Source organism: Poecile atricapillus, chromosome 1 (assembly GCF_030490865.1).
Source record: "Poecile atricapillus isolate bPoeAtr1 chromosome 1, bPoeAtr1.hap1, whole genome shotgun sequence".
Taxonomy (NCBI): Eukaryota; Metazoa; Chordata; class Aves; order Passeriformes; family Paridae; genus Poecile; species Poecile atricapillus.
Window position 1 is genome coordinate 67,417,157 of NC_081249.1, and position 20,190 is coordinate 67,437,346.

At 38.5% G+C, this 20,190-nt stretch overlaps 1 protein-coding gene across 3 annotated transcripts in view; it reads left to right on the top strand.

Annotated features, from left to right (window-relative positions):
- STARD13 (StAR related lipid transfer domain containing 13) overlaps window positions 1-20,190 on the top strand; it is a 287,017-nt gene that overhangs the window by 79,637 nt on the left and 187,190 nt on the right. For all 3 annotated transcript variants that reach the window (XM_058862448.1, XM_058862457.1, XM_058862467.1), the window contains one exon: window positions 967-1,101. In XM_058862448.1, the coding sequence (XP_058718431.1) occupies window positions 967-1,101 (135 nt within the window). The remainder of the gene's footprint in view (window positions 1-966; window positions 1,102-20,190) is intronic.

The window sequence follows — 20,190 nt, forward strand, 5'->3', positions numbered from 1 at the left end:
ACTTTCATTGAACAAAACATTTTCTTTAACTTACACATTCATTTAATTCTTTTGCATTAGTATTTTGTATTCAAACTTTTGAGGGGCTGCATACTAATTATTTTGTCACCTTTTCAAAGCCTCCTCATTTTGCATCCCTACAATATGTACTAACTGGGAACTGAGTAGTTGCTGTTAAAGATCAGCAGCACGTTTGTCACTTTGTATAGGGGAAGAGCTATTTGTAAATGGGCTGATTAGAATGATTGTACCCAACAGCTTGGGACTACTCTGCAGTGCATCCATGACCCTGTTCCCCTAATTGTCTTTAGTATGAATTCTGCTTGATTGAAGCATGTATTGCTTCTTGCTCACTCACCCAGTTATTCCTTGGGCAAACCAGGATACATGGGAAATGTTGTGCAGTTGGTCTCTTCCTGACACTGCATTCAGAGTGGGCCCAGAGTTAGGACATCCAACTTTTAAAATATGGTGTGGGAATAGAGCAATTGAGTGAGAACTCTCCAGGTTTTGGGGAATAAAGAAAAAATTGATTTGAAAAATTCAGAATCTGTAATTTGAAAATGGGAATTTGCTAAGTCTCTGTTTAGTACACAAAAATAAACATGAAATAAAGTTAAAAGATAATTTAAAAATAATTTGAATAAAATAATTTCTCTCTCTAAAAAGTAATTCAGTTCCTTTAATTTTAGGGAAAGTGTACTATTATTGATTAGTTCTCCAGTTGTGTATACTGGATGTTAAGGAAACGACTTCCCATAATGGCTGGATGTCTAACTTAGTGAAGTGTAAAAATGATGCAGCAGATGCTTTTATGAAAAAATATTGAAACCAAATATTTGCCTTACATTAGAGGGAAAAAAAAAGCTTTGAAAAGATAAGATTCCAAAGTTATTACCTTAGAGTTCACATTAAAAATATTTCTGACTTGTCTTTATTTATAGGGTTTTAAAAATTCTCTTACAGTGCCCTGTTCAAGTAGAGACAGGCCTTTATGGAGATCATCAAGAAAAAGAATCTTGGAAAAATAGAAGAGGAGACTACCAGGATCTAAATTGTTTACCTTACCAAATATCAACTGGAGCACGACCTAAAACTGATGTAAGTAGCGACATTATCTGACTTACAGGTTGAGTAACCTCAAAATTTACTATATGTCATTAAAATTGTCTGTGCATTTCTTCGAAATAATTTGTTCCACACATATCAAATGTTTGATTCTTGCAAATATTGCACTACGTGGAGGACTTTGGTTTGCAGAACAGGTACAGTTAAAAGTTAAGTTGGACTTCAGTTAATGAGGCTCCAGGGCTGTGGGGGTCATCTAATTTGATTTTTGACCACTAATGAAAACTTCTATATCTGAATTAGTCACTTGGATCACCTTCATAGTCAATGGAAAGAAAGACACTTCTAAAGAGTAATTCATCTGGAGGTAACATGTGATGGATTCCAGGCATCACAGCCACTACCACAGTTTTTCTTCATGGCTTATTTTAGAAGTACTCTCTTAGGATTTTTCAGCTTGACGGTTGGCTATGCCAAATTCATGGTGAATCCCACACCACATTTTCTGCAAGCCTGAGTGCTCAGCTCTGGAGCTTTAATTAAATCCTGTTCCCAACCAATAATAGCAGTATTTACCTGTTGTGGTTTTTTTTCACAAGGTCATGGCTGTAGCCTACAATCAAAGTCTGACAATATCCATCAGAAGGTTTTCTCAAAAGACTTTGATTTACTTTCCCAATAGGTAAATGTAAGCTACTGTAGAATCAATGTCTTCATTTGGAAATGCAGATGGTTTCTGTCTTGCTGTTTTAAATTACTTGTGTGCTGGCAGTACTTGTGATCATCATACAACATAAAAAGTGGCTGCACTGGATTGACTCAGAAGTACTTATAGTCCTGTATCCTTTCTTTGGCAGTGGTCACTTTTGGATGTTCAGGAAAGAAGTTTAAGGACATAATAAGCAGATAGTAAGCCATCTCAACCTCCTTTGAGGTATTTATCATACAGGCACATTGAAGACAGACACTATATTGCATTTTTGTAATTAGTAGCCCCTAAGAGTCTTTTTTGACTCTAGTTTCGCCTTTGGTACTATTCACCTATTCTCTCTATTCATCTATTCTACCTACTATCTGTTCATTTGTTCTTTTGATATTCAATGTCTTGTAGCAATGATTTCCAAAGTTCAGTTGTGGAATAGGTGATACCACACCTTTTTCGTATTGTAAATTTGTTACTGAATTACTATTTTGGGTGTAATTCTTGTACTGGCAAAAACTGAATCTCAGGCATATTGTTGGAAGTAGTAAATACCCGAGGCTGCTTTTGTTTCGTTTTGTATTTTTCCTCCAGCAAGTGACTATATTTATTATTGACTTACATTTTTCTGCTTATTTTAAAATCATTCAACATCATGAGGTCCTCTTGCAACAATATGCAGTCTGTTTTTGTTTTTATTAACCTCTGTAGTTGAATATCATCAGGAAACTCTGTCCCTTTTTATTCCTTCATTTTCCAGTTCATTTGTTAGTGTACTGAAAACATACCCATGATACTCTCAGGAAATATCCATCCACTGTAAAAGAAAATAATCAATTATTCTTAACTTTTTCTTTTTTTTTCACTTTTAGTTAGCAATGAAAATCCATCGTTATTTCTTGATATATTTTTGTAGTTCTTCCTTCATAGTATCGTTTGAGTTTGATAGTCAACTTCATCGGAAGCTTTTTGAAATGGAAGTCAAACAGCAGACAAATTGCCTTTATCTGCATGATCATTCAAAGAAGTTGGTCTCCGAAATCCCAATTATTCTAACCCATTGTCCTGTGTTACTGTTCATATGTTCTTAAGCATTCTTTCTGGCAGTTTTCTGCCATGCGTATCAGTTCTACTAGCATCTCTTCCACAAATGACTTCCGAGGCATTTTCAGACATTGGCATCACATTTGCCACCCTCTTTTCCTCCTATCACTAAGCCAATAGGTGTTAGCAGTAATTGCACATTAAGTGAATATCTCAGCAGTTCTCTTTCCCCAAATGAGGTGCTTATTTTAAGTTATCTCTGCAATTTTGATTAAAGCAAAATCTATTACATTAAAGATATCTTGAACACTGCCGTATTCATCTACCAAAGAACAATCTGCCTGCCACCATAAAAATTCTCTATTTCATTAAATGAACCTACTCCTGTGCACTGAAAAGGAAATTTGAAGGTTGGCTCCACTTTCTTGCTAATTGAAAACATTATTGTCTTCCCACTAGCTATTTCCTTTGCTTGGAAAATAAGTTTGCTATTTTCCATTTCTGCAAAAGCACGAACATTTTTTCTGATTTGTTGCTTGTTCTAGTTGGGATAGATAACAGAATTAATTAAAAAGAAACTTGCCAACTTTATTTGTGTTTTACCTTGGCCAAATGTTCAGGCATGTACAAGTATCACAGCTTAGCTGCCTTCCCACTAGTACTATGTAAATATTTTCAAAGTGATGTTGTAGTAATACTGTTTTTGGCTAGTGGTGTGTGGGAGGAAAGGCAGAGAAAGTAAGTTTTGGGGCTTTTTTCTTTTCTGAAGTCTGCTTTTTTTCTATTTGTTGAAAATCAGGAAATACTGGTACAATAAAAAGCAGTTCTGCGAATCCTCATTAATACAGTCTGTATCGTACCAATTATTTTTGTATACTGGAGTAAGAGCAGGGTAATGCAGAAAGTACAAATGTTTCTGAGGGCACCAGCGGGTGCAGAAACCTCCTGAAGGGAAGAATTTCCTGAGATATTAGTGAGCTGTTTTTTAATAGTACAGCACTTTAAATTAGGAATAAATGTTGAAACTGGATGTTTGCAAATGTCATCAGGAGAGCTGATCCTTAAAAGTGCTGCTTTTGGTGCTCTTTTTCATGCAAATTCAAATAATGCTATGTCTAGCTCCAGGCACGCAGTCTGCATGAGTCTGTCATCTCTCTCCAATACAGAGATTTTCACTGCTTATTCCTTAAGATACAGACTTTTCCAAATTTTTTTTAAAAGGATACACTGAAGTTGCTTTTATTACAGTAAACAGTGTGGGAGCGAATGACAAAAGGTGTAATTCCTTCCATGTCACACCCAGGCTGCATCTGTTTAACTCCTATGATCCAAAATGGTATGATACGTAACTTGGGAGTAACACAGACATAAATCAGACCTCTTGTATTTTGATGATCCAGTTTTTCTTCCCTTCCAATTTTCTGTGAGCCAGAAGATCCAAAAGAACTTATCTATCTCCACTCCCTGGGAGCTCATATACCCAAGACATTTAAAGAAATAAATACTCCATAAGTTGAGATTAGCAAATATTAGAGACCAGTTCTAAAAATAGCAGGGATTCTTCAATTCAGGAGTGATATGTAGAGATTAGGCAAGACACCATTGTTCAGTTCTCAATACAAGGCTGTGATGTTAGCTGCACACTTTTCATGCATGCCAACTAGGACAGAAGCCTAAAAGGTACATTAATGGGTTCTTTGGCAAACTTGTCACAGTAGGTATGCTGTTTGCATGCCTGTTTTTACGATTTGCACTTCTTATGATATTTTGGTGGAATAAAAAAGCAAATCCTGGGTTTAGGGCTGATGTCTTCTGTCCTTCCTTCATTCTCCCAAAGGCAGTTTCACTCGAACTTTCTTTTTGAGGTACTATAGGAAATATATACTCAAGGTGGCAGGGAACCCAGGTGCTTGAAAGACAAGCAGCAAAGTTTCCCCTGACAATTACTGGCATTTGTAAATCCATGTCTACATTATAGAGCTTCCATTAAAGGAGAGGAAAAAGCACATCTACAGCAACATACACCTTGCCTTGAAGTAGTCGCCTGAATGGAGATCTCTTTTTGACGTGCTTTGTGCCTCCAAGTGCTGATGTTGCTTGGTCAAGTATTTGAAGAAGTGACTGCCCAAGGCATCAGTGCTTAGAGCTGGATAAACTAAATCCCTCCCAGGGCATATTCAATTACAATCTGGCATTTGATGGGCAGTGCCTGCCTCTCTGTGCTCTTGGCAGAGAAAACTTTGATAGTCTAACTTAGGAGTCTAATGGTGGTATGAAAAACGCATCAGTAACACTCTCTAGCTCTTGCAGGTAACACAGTATGCTGTGCACTGCGTTATGCACATGCAATCTGTGAATGAGCAAGAAAACAAAACTTCATGTATTGCTAAAAAGGGCTTTTTCCTTTATCTGTTGTAAGTCTGCATTTTTGTTTTCTTTTTAAGTAGAGTTGAGGAGTGCAGTTTTGATTTCTTATACTTTAATTTGACAAATTGCTTGAACATGTTTAATCAATAGGGCTAAAATTAATTACTTTACTGTTTTGGGGCTTATTTTAGCCCGGATCCTCAGTCTGATTTACTGTTCAGACTAGCTTACGTAGGCTGGTGCAAGAGAGGGTCAGAGTGGCTGGAGATGAGGCAAGGCAAACTGCTTCTGTCAGCTTCTGTCAGTTTAAACTGTTTGTGAACTATTTTATCTGTGCTAAGCCACTTGATTCAGAAAATGAGGAAAAAACTGCCTTGTAACCTATATGACTTAAGTGTTTATGATTCCTTTAAGATTTTTTTTTTTTTTTTTCCCCTCAGAAATGCTAGTTGATGCTATAGTGTTTCAGAGTTTAGGTCAGAGGTTCCAGGGATGTCTGATGTCTCCTAACATTGTTTAGAAATACAAAACTAATAAGGCAGTAATCTGTGCCTTATGTTATATATAACAATATGTGGCTGTTATCCTCTGTAGTAAGTGTAATGCATGTCTGACCATGTTTGAGGCAGAGAAATTAAAAATAAAAACAGCTGAAACAAGATCAGAATAATGTTTCTCAGGCATTAATTGTTCAATATTGCTGTCCCTGGACTACCAGGGATCAGAGATTATTCCATTAGTGAGCATATGTGACAAGCCTTTTATCAGATAGCTGCCAACATCCAAGGCAGATAAAGTTATTATGTGGCAACTCATAACAGTTTTTACTTTTACTAGCACTCTTTGGAATTTTGAGGATCTTAAGCTATTTACAAGCCTTGAGCTGATCCTTCATTTCTCCACAAAATATGTAAGCCATCTTAATTTTACATCTGAGATTAGAAATGCCTAAACCTCACTCCAAAAAAAAAAAAAAAGTTTCACACACTGTCACTGCTGGATACAGTCATAAATTTCTTAGTTCGTGGTAGAATTTAACAGTTACATCCATTATCTAGTACAGTGTGTTTCCCAAGGTGAAGATCAGGCTTTACTCTGGCCTTGCCCCCCATTGACAAAGTTGATAGTAAAGCCCCATGAAGACTTGTGAAATCTCTGGGAAAAGAATTCTTATGCCCATCCTGGTTGGGCTACTTTGCATGACCCATGAAGTGCAAGAAGATGAAGACGCCTGGACCTGAATGAGGAAGACATGCCATTTAATGCTTCATTTCCTCAAAGAGGTAGTGTGTTTGAAGACACAATTACTTGGCTGTGTTGGAGCTGATGATTTTTGTCTATACTTCCACTAAAAGCACTTGTAAAAGTAGTGTTGCTCACACAGAAGAAGTACAGAAATTTTTGCAGAAATCAGGTTTTCACTGAGTTTCTCAAAGTGTCAAAACCAGCTGATTGGTTTCAACATGGTCTAGAGCGGAATTTATATACTGTTTCTGATTTTGCTTACCAGACCATCCTTCCTCATAAAGAGTGCTAACTCCAATTGCTCCCATTCTTGGAAAAACAAATTTCAAACTGAGTCCTTTAGTCATGTGAATTGCTTTCCTCTTTATCCTTAATGTTGCTATTAATTAGAATCAGAAAAATAGCTCTCCAATACAGATGCAGGTAGCTTGAAACCTTGTCTTTGCATAACCTTTCTTCTTGTGTTCAGTATTTATTCTCACCAGTATCTCACTGGGACAGAATCATGCTGAAGTAGTCAGGTAAGGTGACTCACTCCACTTCCAGGTGTACCCCAATATGGGGAATTTTTATGCCTCTGAACAGGATGGCTGCCTTCCTGTTTTTCCCCTGCTCTGCCTGCACAATGAGAATACTGAGATACCCTTCTTTCCCAGGAGCACTCTAGACTTTCAGTAATTTCTGAGATGGTCAAGTGCTCCTGGAAGACAGAATCTTCCCTTCTTTAAGTCTAAGTAGTTTTTTGGTAGTAAAAGAATTCATTGCCCAGGAAGAGCTTGTACTAACTCTAATGAAAATCAATAATAGGGAGTGGAGGGCAGATGCCTACCTTTCTTCCTGGGAGTTGTATATTCCAGTATCTCCAGGCTTTCTCATCTGCTTTGTTTCCAGTGCACTTGACAGCACTCTGGCCAAACTGTGGTCCTAACAAGGACTGGTTGCAAATGTAAGAACCCAGCATAGCCCCTTGTTTTCCTTTTTGTCTTTTTTCCCCTCCTCCCAACAGTCAGCTCCTTCAATGGGGAAATTAGATGAAAAAAAACAACTTGTGGATCAAGATAAAGGCAGTTTAATAAAACAAAAGAAAACAAAATATTTATTCGCTACTTCCCATTAGCAGGCACTGTTCAGCCTGGGGAAGCAAGGGTTCAGCACATGTAATGGTTGCTTTGGAAGACAGATGTCATAAGTAACAAAGGCTTCCTCCTTTTTTTCTCTTAGCTTTTATTGCTGACCAGGTATCATATGATATGGAATCTATAGCTAGATCTATTGATCTATCCCTTTGGCAAGCTTGGGTTAGCTGTTCCAGCTGTGTCCCCTCCAAAGATCTTGTCTACCACCAGCCCACTGGCCTTTGAGAGTCGGGGGTAAGGTAGAGAGTCTTGGTACTTTTCAAGAGCTGCTCAGCAGTAGCCAAAATACTGGCATGTTATCAACACCTTTCTAGCTACAAAGCACAGCCCTACTGAGGGCTACTTTGAGAGAAATTAACTCCATCTCAGCCAAACCCTATACAATTATTTTTTTTTTATTAATTGCTCAATTCCTTTTTTTTTTCTGACAAAAATACTGTCATCGGTTGAAGATGATAATCCTAACGTAGCTATGAAGCATTTGAAATTACTTCGAACTGCTATGGTTAAATCACTTCGTCTATGAAAATATTTATTTAATTTAAAATTACATTAATGGTATTTTTTTAACATAGTATTTTGCATCAAATTCATTATTTTAATTTACTTTTCATAAGGATTACCTGGAGGCTAGGGACATGCTTTGTGTATTTTATTTTTCAAACTTATTGAGTTATCTATGTAGGAAAAGAAAGAGCTGTCTTATTCTTAAAATGCCATTGAAAAATATTTTTTAAACATTTCATTATTCTCAGATAGGTGTAGACAAGATAATTTATATGCACTTTTTTTGTATATAGTATAAAGAAAAATTAAAGTTTCCAACTGGTTTTGGAGTGAAGATCATTTAATGTAGTTCAAAAGGTATATGAAGTCCAAATCTGTATTGAAAGGAGTCTAGAATTGGTTATTTTTATTGCTCAGCATTACATGGCTATTTGTGTAGTTCAAACTGATAATATTTGTTTATATTGCAAGAAAAGCTTTGAACAAGAGAGGAACCACAGCAGCAGCTGGGAAATGGAGGTCACCCACCTCTGCAAGGACAGCCAGCAGGTCTACCAGGGATGGCAGCAGCAACAGAGCAGCTGGGCTTGGTGATGATTTTGCCAAAACCCCATGAGCAGAGACTGCCAGCAAAATTTATTGATGGAGCACTTTTCTGAGCCAGCCCAATCCCTTTCTCATTATAACTGTCCCAAGCTCACATAGTGAGATTTGCCATCTAGGTCCAGCTGTAGTGACAAAACAAAAGTTGCAGACTGTGGTATTGATTAATTAGTATATACATCCCAAATTAATCCTACGTGTGTTACTTGCCTTTTATAGACATATTAATCATATGTAAATTCAAGTATTCTAGAATGAAATTTGTTGTTATGTTTGTTTTCAGATGTTCTGACTGAATTATTTTGCAGATAACAAATACAATTTTAGGGTTGTATTTCTGATAACAGTGTTTGCAGGAACACAATTTAATTTCATAGTAGTGCAGTCTTGCTAATAATAAACACTAAATTTGCTTACATTTCAGTGTTAGCACACAGCCTCAGAAATGCATTGCTTTTCAAGACAAACTGTAATGTCCTGATTCTTTGTCTGTAGAGATGAGATTCAAGCTGTGAAAATAAGACTCTATATATATGTGTAACAAGAGGTGATTTGGAACCATACCAGTAAATTATACTGAGCCTATGCAAATGTAAGGAGAGAGAACCTCACTTCCATGCAGCTAACTTTGTACTCAGTGAAGTGCAAAAGGGAAACAATTCCCCTCTCTTTTCTTTTCTTTTCTTTGCATGTTTTATACCATCCACTGGGCTCATGCTTTTAGATGCAACACACAGTTTATATAAGAGAGTGACAGTACAATTTTCTACTGTGCTTTATAGCACCCAGAGGAAGGAACAGATGATAGAGTACACCAGCTCATGTGGATGAGAATGGCAGGAATGTGCTGGGTTCAACCCTATGAAGCCGTCTCTTGTATTTTTGCTTGTTGGATTGGTTGAGCACAGTTTTTTTCAGGGAAGTATGTACAATCATACCTTATCTGCCTGCCCGTCTGGTCAGGAGTTTGCATTTTCTTTTTTCTGGCCCTGTGATATATTTGTTACAACAGCATTAGAAAAAAAAAAAAAAAGAGTATGTCCTATGTTATTGTTTTATCATAATGCCTTTTTTAGAGTCGCTGTTACTCATTTTCTTCATCTTGGCCTCTGTTTTAGTACCTTTGTAATTTTTATTCAGGCAGGGTTTTCCCGGCTATTTCACATGTTGATCAGATGGTGCATGATTGAGACAGAAAAAGCCTTTGACTTATACAATTGTTGTTCACAGCAAGAGCAAAGCAAAGGGATTCAAATATTACCAGAGATGTGTAATTAAAAATGTGTCCTGCCTGTGCTGACAAAGTGCTTCTGTGGCATTTCAGAGTTTGGGCAGAATCAGACCCCTGGTCCCACTTAAGCAGTGGTGCAAAGGTCTCTCATAATACCAGCTTCTGGCTCTTTGTATTCTGGAGAGCCTGTAGGCTGCTCTTGCCTGTTTCCCACGCTGAGGAAGAAGGAACTTCCATCTACAACACACCAGAGACAGAGGCCGGTACAATGCACAGGGAGAGCATTTTTTATGCAAATGAATGGAGCAAATTGTGCATCCCGTCTCCCTAACAGAGATAATCCCTCTCAAGGTACAACTTTTTCTTGTGCTTCTACTGGGAGGAGGCAGCTTTGCCCAGCTGCCACTCCCTTGCCCTGGGACGTATGTAGCCCTTTGTGCAAAGGATGTGCACTTACACAAGGGAAGTACAACTTCAGAAAAATTATTTGGTGAAGTTTTCTATCTTGCTGCTACTCATAGGGCCTTTCTTTTGTAAATTCTCAGAACTCAACACAGAGTGATAAAAGTAGTGATTTTGATATTGTTAGATGGGGCTTGCTGATAATCCACTGTAAGAGAAAGGTCACGTGTTATCTGAAGCAGCCACGTGTCATAATGATGACCTTCTTTAAATCGGTATTGCATGCATTGAATTAAAATTTACAGTGACATTTGATACAAAACCAAAGTGCTCAGAAATAAAAGTGGCAGAAGCTTCTTTATTGCAGAATGTCCTAATAGAAATTTTCAGATGAACAACTCAATTGAAGCTTGAAAACATTTTCGGTTAGCCAGAAGGCTGCAAATTGGACTGAAAATGCCCAGAAGGACTTGCATGTCTTAAAACTTGAGCTAACAAATTGCAGTTCACATCTCGGACTGGGAGTTTGCACTGAAACAGAATTAGCACAGCCTCAGAGAGGAATTGCAGTATCCTACTGAGACCTCAGGAGGATTTCTAGGCTATTGCCCTTTACCACATCAGAATCACCTATACCTGTGTCACTCTGGTGTAAATTTTTCCATTATCTTTTTTAAGACCCCCACTGTCAGACTGTAGAGCCTGTTCAAATGATACATTTCAGCACCCCACTGATCATTAGAAAATTTTACTGTGGTTTCATAGTGTAAAATATCTTGTTGTGTTCATCATCATTATGCAGAACAAGTTATGTTCTTGTTCTTTGCCTTCTGCCTTCCCTCTAAAGGTCAATCTGGTTCATCTAGCTTTTTCTTGTAGGTCCTGGTTTCCAGACTCCTTGTTTCATCTAGTGTCTCAACCTGTGTCCTGGGGTGACTTTATGATACTGGTATCCCCAGTCGTCTGGTTTATGTTATGTATTAAGTTCTGCACCTTTAAGACTGGCCCTGAGAGCAAGAGAGGGGGAAGAAGAAGCGCGCAGTTTGTGTTAAAGAAAAACATCACTCCCACACATCTCGCTCCTGGACTCGCTCCTCCACACTAAATATTAATTTGAGCATGTTCAGAGCTAGTTACATGTCTCACAAGTTTGTCTGGAACTTTTAGCAATTGAGGCTGTAGCAGAATCTGGGCTCTCTATAATGCCTGTGGGACTGCTGAGTTGCACAGACACTGAAGTGGATGTTATCTTTCATGTTCACTTTCATCTTCGCTGCAGTCATGGTTGCAAAAGTCACAATTCCGTTAATGATATTAGTTCCTGTATAATGTTCGTCCTTACTGCTAGAGTATCCTACAAAACATGTTTCATTTGTTTGTGTAAATTGACTAAAACTGATCCATAGTTGTGCCTACACTACAAAGGATCCCTGTAATATCTGTTATCCCCAGATAAATACAAAGTTCATCAAAACACAGTTCCTGTCAGATTGATTCCCAGGAGATTTGCAGCCTGATTCAGGTGAAAAGGGAATCCTATTCTCTTTTAAATTCCTAGGCTGAATGTCTCCTCACTCTCTTCACTAACTCCAGCACAGCAGGAAGCTCAGTTGATGGAAGGCACACAGTACCCTGGAGCAATCTGGAATATCACACAGGCAGAGGAGGGTGGATGTGGACAGAGTGACAGAGGTGATGAGAGGACTGATGCAGGAAGACTGGCAGGACCTCAGCAGGTGGCACTCTTCCCTCTGGATGAGAGTGGGGAGGAAGCTGCTCCCAGCAGTGCACGGCATCACTCTGCTGACACACCAGCTCAGGATGCAGTGTGAAATCCAAAGCCTTGACCTCTTTTGATCGCTGGATTTTTTTATGGAGTCGTCCTTGATTCATGTGTAAAAATAGTTTACTGAAGGTTCTTGAAATTTCAACTCAGATAATCTGCCTAATGAGGTGTCTATCTATAGCTGTGGCTCTGTAAATTATTCCTTGCTCCTTGCTGAGGCAGTGCAATCCTAACACAACTGTGCTTTGATGTCATACATTAATGTCTTTCTAGACAGTGGTGATCCTGGACTATGCAGCTGGAGCATTTTGAGATGTGAATCCTTGTATTCTTGTAGACTGTGTCCTGTGTTGCACTGGCTTGTCAGCCAGACAGTCAATCTGTTTGCAGAGTGAATTTAGTGAGAGCTTAAACAACATAACTCAAAGTGTAACATGGTGTGATTGTACCCTTACTTTTTAATGAACTCTTTAAACAGAGAACCTGATCTTGGTGTCTTGTTCACCCTAGCCCTACACCTTGTGGCAATATAAAGAAAAGGAAAGGAAATTTTGGCAATAAATGGTTATAATTAATTTAATCCCCAAGATGTACCTGTACCAAAGCCTCAAGGATTTCTTGCCTGCTTTCTTTAAGTGTTGTTTTCTGAAGGTATATCTGAAGTTTCACCAAGGACTTCCGTTTGAGTCCTTGTATCACGGAAGGAATTCAACCCAGGGTCAGGATTGTCTGATTCTTTGCTGACAGAGGCTTGCACAATTGCTGAATTTGCTTAATTGAGGAGCCTCCCTTTGTTACAATCTCTTCAGGGGTTCTGGGTAGTAGGTAGCTCTGATCAATTTATTGGCATTTCTCTCCTCAGGGTATATTTTTATTAAGACATATGTACAAAGAATGACTTTTTCTGCTAGCCACTGTGGTTTTTTTGTATGTGCTTCTTTGAGAGGGCTACTTAAGACATCTAGCTTGAGTATACTTATGTTCTACTGGGTGGCCTGTTCTTTTACACCGAGAGAGACTGATTTTGATGCCTATTAGCTGTGTATGCCTCTGTGATGTGGAGTTCCAGCTGCTGTGAACTGATTGAAGTCCCATCAGCAAGAACAGCTTGTGCCTCTTGGGGAAACAAAAACATTTTTCTGCTCCTCAAAGCCCTGGATAAGCTGTCATACCTGTGGCTCTATTCCCCTTCACTGGCACACATGTCACACACTTACTGTCCTCCTACAATGCCATTCTCTTAGGATGTGGCAAATGAGGGTATGGTGGGTTCTGTTGACTGACACAAAGTACATTGGGACAGTGAATTTTTTATCTGTTGTAGCTCTGTTGGAAGTTTGTGGCCAAGCTGCCCACCCAATCACTGCCTATTGGACAAGACTGATCTTTAGTGGGGAGTCTTACAAAGGTGGTTGCAAAACAAGTAACTCAATCTTTCTCACAGTGGCTGAAGTGGTGGTGTCCCAGGACTGTACATCCCTAGTTTGCTTGAGCTTTTTGGGGAGTGCTTCTGCTTTATTCACAGCCTGTATAAACATGATATGATCTTTCTTGAGAAATACCTTTAATATCCATTAAATATTCATAATTCCCAGATCATTTGAGATACAGCCCATAGTGGTTGAAGTAAAAGATTAATTTTTTTCAGCATGTCAGAGGTTCATGAGGTTCAACAATAGAGATGAATTCCAAGACTAAACTAAAAACCTGCATTGAGGACTAGAGCAGGTCCAGATTCCCCTGACAATAAAGTCACCTGGGACAATCTTGATATCAAACCACATTGATAGGAAGTGCATGTGCATGGTAGACATTTTTGTATCAAACAAACCTGTGGAAGGTTGGTTTTTTTTTTCCTTTAAGACATGCAATACCCTAGGATATTAAAATTTATGTTTAAAATGTTCCCTCAAACTCTTAAATTAATTACTGGTATCAGACATTCTGCAGCTCTAAAGACATCAAGTTCATTGCAGGGTAAACAAAAATTATGTGGGAAACTAAAATTATGTGCCATATGGCACAACTAAAATACTCAGTAATTTGAAGAGATGGTTTGCTGAAAACAAATTTTATATCAAACCAAGCTGTAAATTTTCTATAGCTTTGAAAAATCACCATGAAAGAAATAAGAGAGCAAAACACTGAAATGTGTACTTGTCCCACCTCTTGAATGTAGGTTTGAATGATTGTATTCTTTTCATTGTAGATAAGCAGAAATGAGACCTTTTCAACTATAAATTAGTGGTGGTTAGCATTTTAGTGTAGAGACATGAAAGCATTCTGTAGACATGACTGAGTTCATATCCAGCGTTTCCTGACAGTCATTTCTGTAATAATACATTTCATCTGATTCTGGAATATTTGCATCCCCTGTTAGCTTTGTCAGGAGAAAGGCAGCCACATGGAAAGAGGTGAATTGCAGTATTTAAGTTTTCAGACCTAAGGACACTTGGTGGTCTTCGCTATCTTTGTTTTGCAGCTGGAAGGCAGAAGGTCAGACTGGAAGTGATTGCCCAGCATCCTCCATGAGGTCTCTCACAGTACTGAAGGGGTCAACCAGATCTTTTAATCTTCAGACCTGCACCATCAGTCACAAGATTTTCTTTCCTGATGTGCCACACTCCCTTGTGTACTCCCATCAATACTTGCTTTGCTTCTTCCTACCTAACCCAGAATATGAAAAATGCTATTATATGGAATACTATTTTCTTCTTCTTTAAACTTAAAATACAATGAGGTACATCTTGAACATTGCTGTCGGAGGCATTCAGAGTACTGTGATAGATGTCCCATTAAAATCAGTGTAGTTGCACTTTTTAGTGACTCATCATCCCAATAACATGGTTGACAGCCAGTAGCCTCCCAGTTTATGTCCTGCTCTGTCTGCAAACGTTGTGTTTGCAAAGCCAAGTCTTCCGGCAGCTAAGATGCTTCACTCAGCTGCAGCACAAGGCTGAGGGTCTTGAGGATAACAGTTCCCCCAGTCTGACTGACAGGTACACAGTTGTTGGCATTCCAACACAGCAGTTCCCAGGTTATCCTGATTTCCAGTGTGTATAGTCTGGCAGTTCTCATTCATTGGATCAGCAGGTCATCTCCTGGAATGGCCTGTTCTTTCTCTTTGGTTTTGGCTGGCGGGGTTTTTTTTTTATTTGTTTTTGGGGGGGATGGGGGGAGAAGGGAAAGAGGGTGGGGGAGAGGGAGCAGTGGGGGTTTTTATTGCTTGTTTTGTTATTTTCATTCTTTAGGGTCTAAAAAAGGGAAAGTGTAACTATAAATGAGGCTGCTGGGACCCACACATTTAGTTGCACAGATCAGACATCTGCTTTGCATGCTCTACCATTTCTCCTTGTTATGCACTTATTATGGGAATATTTATTCTGTGAATGACTAGCTGTTTGCTCTTGATATGCTTCCATCTGCATATAAATTTGTTAAACCACTCCCCTTAGGCATATGAAAGTTTGGCTTTCCCTCTAAGATGGCTATAATTATACAATTAGATTTGCCATATCGTCAGCAGCATGCTCCTGCATCCACTGCAGGATGCACATGTGGAAGATGGACTGGCAAAAACAATTTGCACAACTCCTCAGGTATTAAAAAGGTTGAGTTTTAGAGTGACAGCCAGTAAAGATGGAACCTGTGTAGGAATTTTGGAAGCCTTAGAGGTAACAATATGGTAAAAAAAAAAACCTGGGGATGAGCCATAGACACATCTGGATATAAATAAGGGCAGTGGATTGCTAGGAATGATGAAGTGGCCCTGTCGGATGCTGTGTGCCCCATACCTGGCAGATTTGCCTTCCAGTGAGCTATGAGGGGAGCTGTATGAGGAGAAGACCCCATATGGGCCTTCCTTCTGAGAGGATATGGAACAAGACTGAGTTGCAGTTAAGGGTGGGAAAGACAAGTTCCTATTCCTGAATTATTTAAACTTTTCAGAGTTGCATAGTTCATGCACCAGGAGAGGAAAAGCAACCAAAGTAAAGATGGTTTGGGACTTAGGGCTTTGTTTGCTTGGTATCTGCTGGTTTTGTTTTGTTTTTTCTGCAGCAAATGACTCAAAGTTATTAAATTGTTACTATTTCTCACTAACTGTGCTCCTGTTAAATTCTAATTGAATCCTAAGAAACAAGGCCAGACGCTCAGGAGTGTCCATCACATTTAGCATATAGTTCCAATTTTCTTGACTAGCTTGAACTTCCAGAAATCAATAATTCTCTTTCTCATGGTAATTAATATGGTAGCATTTTGTCTTCAAAAAACTTTATCCCAGGTGCATGGATGTTTTAAGTGCTTGCCAGAGACACAGCTATCCCTGGGGAAATTATGTGTTCAGGCATATCTCACTTTAAATAATTTTTAAAGAAAACACTTTTCTTTGTCTTGTGTATGAGTTATGACCGTAATGACTTCTGGTTCTGAGTTTCCTTTCTCAGTGTTTCCTCCCTCCAGACTTCTCCTGATGATAATTCTGCTCAGTGTGGGAATGAGCCTATGTATTTACCTGACATTTTGCCGATGTGCTGTTATGCTGCTTTTTATATTGAAAACTAATGCCCTGAATCTCATATTGTGAAGATCAAAACCGACTCCTCAGCAAAGCATACAGTAGATCAAAATATCAGTTTTGGGGATGGATATAGCCAGGCAGTGGGCACTGGGCTTTTGGGGGATGCACAGGTAAAGCATAAGGAACAGTGGCTTACTGGAAGCAGTTCAGTCCCTGAATGTCCTTCAGCACAATGAGCTCCAGAACACTTTGGCACAAAATTGCAAGAGCTTTGAAGAATGCAGCAACTCTATGAAGGTGAAGGCATCCATTTTCTCTGTTTAGCCCTACCTTATCCAAGGAATTCTTGATGAACTTTGCATATTAGAAGACAAAAGATAGACTAGGGATTTTCAGGCATAATGGCTTTTATTGTTGAAGATTGTCGTTTTTGTTTTAGTTTTTTTACCTCCTAAGAAGACATTTGTTAGAGTTGGTAGCTTATTTGTTCTGTTTGATTCATGGCTTTTGAGCAAGTATATTGATGTTATACTACATCTTATCATTAACTGCTCCTCTGAAGGTTCTCTGCAAGTGTTTTGCAAATCATTGCTACATGATAGGCTCACTGTTGGGACCAATAATTTAAGACATGTACTCGTAACTTAAAATTTCTTTGCACATAATGCAAAAGCAGGCTTGAATATTTGAGAACAGTGTTGTCAACATTGTGTAAGAAGACACTGCAAATGAAGGTTTTAGTTCTAGTCCTGCAGGTCTGGGGATAGATTTGTACCAATGGAGCTTTGCAGGAGCCCTTCTACAGGAATTTCTTCAAGGCCTCAGAGCACCATGTCCAGGGAAAAGTTCAGCAGCATTGCAAGCACCTAGACCATATGTTCCCAACTTTTAGGTAATTGATTCTTCACTAGAGCATATTGATAATGTATTGTGTCTTGTTTCATCTCTTCACTAAAATCTCTTTCTGCACTTGTATATGTCTTCTTTAGAATTTTTCTTGTTCCATGACTGTCCTCAAACATTCTGCATCCTTACTTTTCCATTCCCAGCTTTGTTGACAGATCCAGGACTGAGAGTAAGGTTGAAAACCTGACTTTGTGTAACACCACCCAGAGCCACTGGGGTGCCTCTGCACCATGCTGTCATGTGATTTTGATACATCAGACAGACATCCAACATTGCTTCATAAGGATCTGTATGGATCTGATCTCTGTACTTCATCTGTGACCTGGTCATGAGTCACCACTCAGGTCTACCTCATCCCTCGGAAAACTTATGAGTCCTTCACATTTTAACTGTACTACAAATGATTTCATAGATATGGAGTCAGTTTATTCACAGTGAAAAAATAATTTATTTCTGTTTAGTTAATGTACTGATTCAGAGAAATTAGAAATAATTGCAGAATAATCAGAAATAACTTGCTGGCAGATGAAAAAGCTAATTTATATGAAAATCAAGAGCAAAAATATTGTTTAAGTAGGTTGTTTTTTCTTTGGATACGTGTACCTCAGCATAAGAATTTCATTTATAACACTTGATATAAATAGTGTGATAACACTTCACAGAGCCTCCACTTATCAGGGGAATTCCAACTTCTTAGAGAAACTGAAGCACGCTGGTTGTCATGCCATCCTTGTAAATATTTTATGTTGGCTTAAGATTCAAGGGCAGATGTCTATTTTTACTTAGTGTTTGTGAAGAATTATGAACCTAAAAAGCTTTTGGTATAAAACATTTAGCAGTAGCAAAGCCAGTTCAAAGCTGTCTCCGGAAACAGAAATTGCGGAGCGTCTTTTTTCTTTGTTTTTATATTATAGTTAATGTTTGCCATACTTCTGTGGCAAACATGTCTGTAATAAATAGTTGTTCCAAATAAGAGCATACATTCAACAAAGTAGCTTGGAAGTCAATATTCAGAAAGTGTAGCCTTCCTTTTCCCTGAAAGCAACTGCTTTGCATTGACATCTTCAGCAGTAACTTGCTATTTGTATCTTTATTTTTTTTTAATTCGGATGCAGCCTAGTACTGCCTGCCTGCCAAAATAATGAAACTCATAGACTGGCAGAGACAGTGCATCCTGTATTGTCTGGTGTCATAACAAAATTTCCTGGATCTACTGGTTTCTCAAAAACTTCTATTTGGGTCATAATCTGAAGTTCTTAAATCCGCAAAAAATGTGTCATGTGCTCATGATTAAAGTGAGAAAGTTTAAGAGCCAAAGACTATTACCATGCAGATTAGCAGTGTAAATGTTGAGCTGCCTGAGCCATATGTCCTGGCTCCTCAGCAGCATTCATGTGTTTGCACACAAGGCAGAAAAATTCATTCAGACACTTACATTTACCCAGCATTAATATTAATTTTAAAATTCAGATTTCAGTAATTTCATGCTCTTTCTGTACCCCTGGCAGGCTCTTAAAGCCTGCACATTACCAGTGTGCATGGCCATACCTACTTGTCAGCTCCTGCCTGTGTGAGTGCCGGGCTCGACTCGGTGCTGCTGTGAGAGGCCGGTGTGTGACATCAGTACTAATTAAGTTTGAATACAGAGCTATGTTTGAGAGCCAAAGGAAGTGCAGGAAGGAAGCTGAGTGTCAGTGAGTCATGTCAGATGAATGCATGGCAAGCAGTTATTGATAACATACAGCCAAACCACAATGTTGATTTTGGAAGATTTGGCATGGGAACTAAAAGCAGCATCCTGACCTCAGCTGCAATTTGTTTGTATTTAAATTTCCAATAATGCTGTTTTGGTTTATTTGGAAGAATTATTTCTTTTCAGATTCTCTGTCTTTATTTATCTCACAGTTCTTGCTAGAATAAGGACCCTCAGGGACTGGAACGTTTAATCTGTGTGAACAAGGCCTCAGCATTTTTCTGAAGACTGTCTACCATTTTCTGTGTGAAGGAAAAATGTCTCTTTAGTGGCAGGCACCCTGCCTTGTAATTTCCGTTGTGTGAGCTTGGACATCTGTGTGATTACCCTCTGGGAACACTTGCAGCTTGACACACATACATCTAGTCAAGCTATTTTTAATCTTTGCTTTTCAAGTATCTGTAGTGAGTTTGGTGACATGAATGGGAATAGTGTTTTCCAAATCTGAGTCCTTTGGTATTTGCTTTTTGTAGTTCCTCAACCCCACTAAAATCTCAAAGTATCAAAAAGGTTAATCACTTCCAACTGTCCAGGAAACTTCATTTCTTGAAAATATTACAGTGCCCACAGAACTTTAATGTAAAGCCACATTTGAAGAAATAAGAAATATCAAATTTCTGTTTTAAGTGTAGTCATAGTTATTTAATAACATTTATACACAATAATGACATACTGGGAACCAGGTAGTCTTTGGGCTTTTTAAAATTTATTTTCAAATTAAAATATGATTGTTTATGTTTTTGACTTAATTTGTAGTAAAGATGATAGTTCTCAATCAGCAACAGTTAATATGATAGTGATACATTTTGCTGGAGAGCTTTTTCACTTTACTCTTCGGGACAAAACTGATCCCAGGTAACAGTCTTTTCCTTACTTCTCCCGTCCTGTCACAGCTCCAGGGACTATATCTTTACAGTTTACCT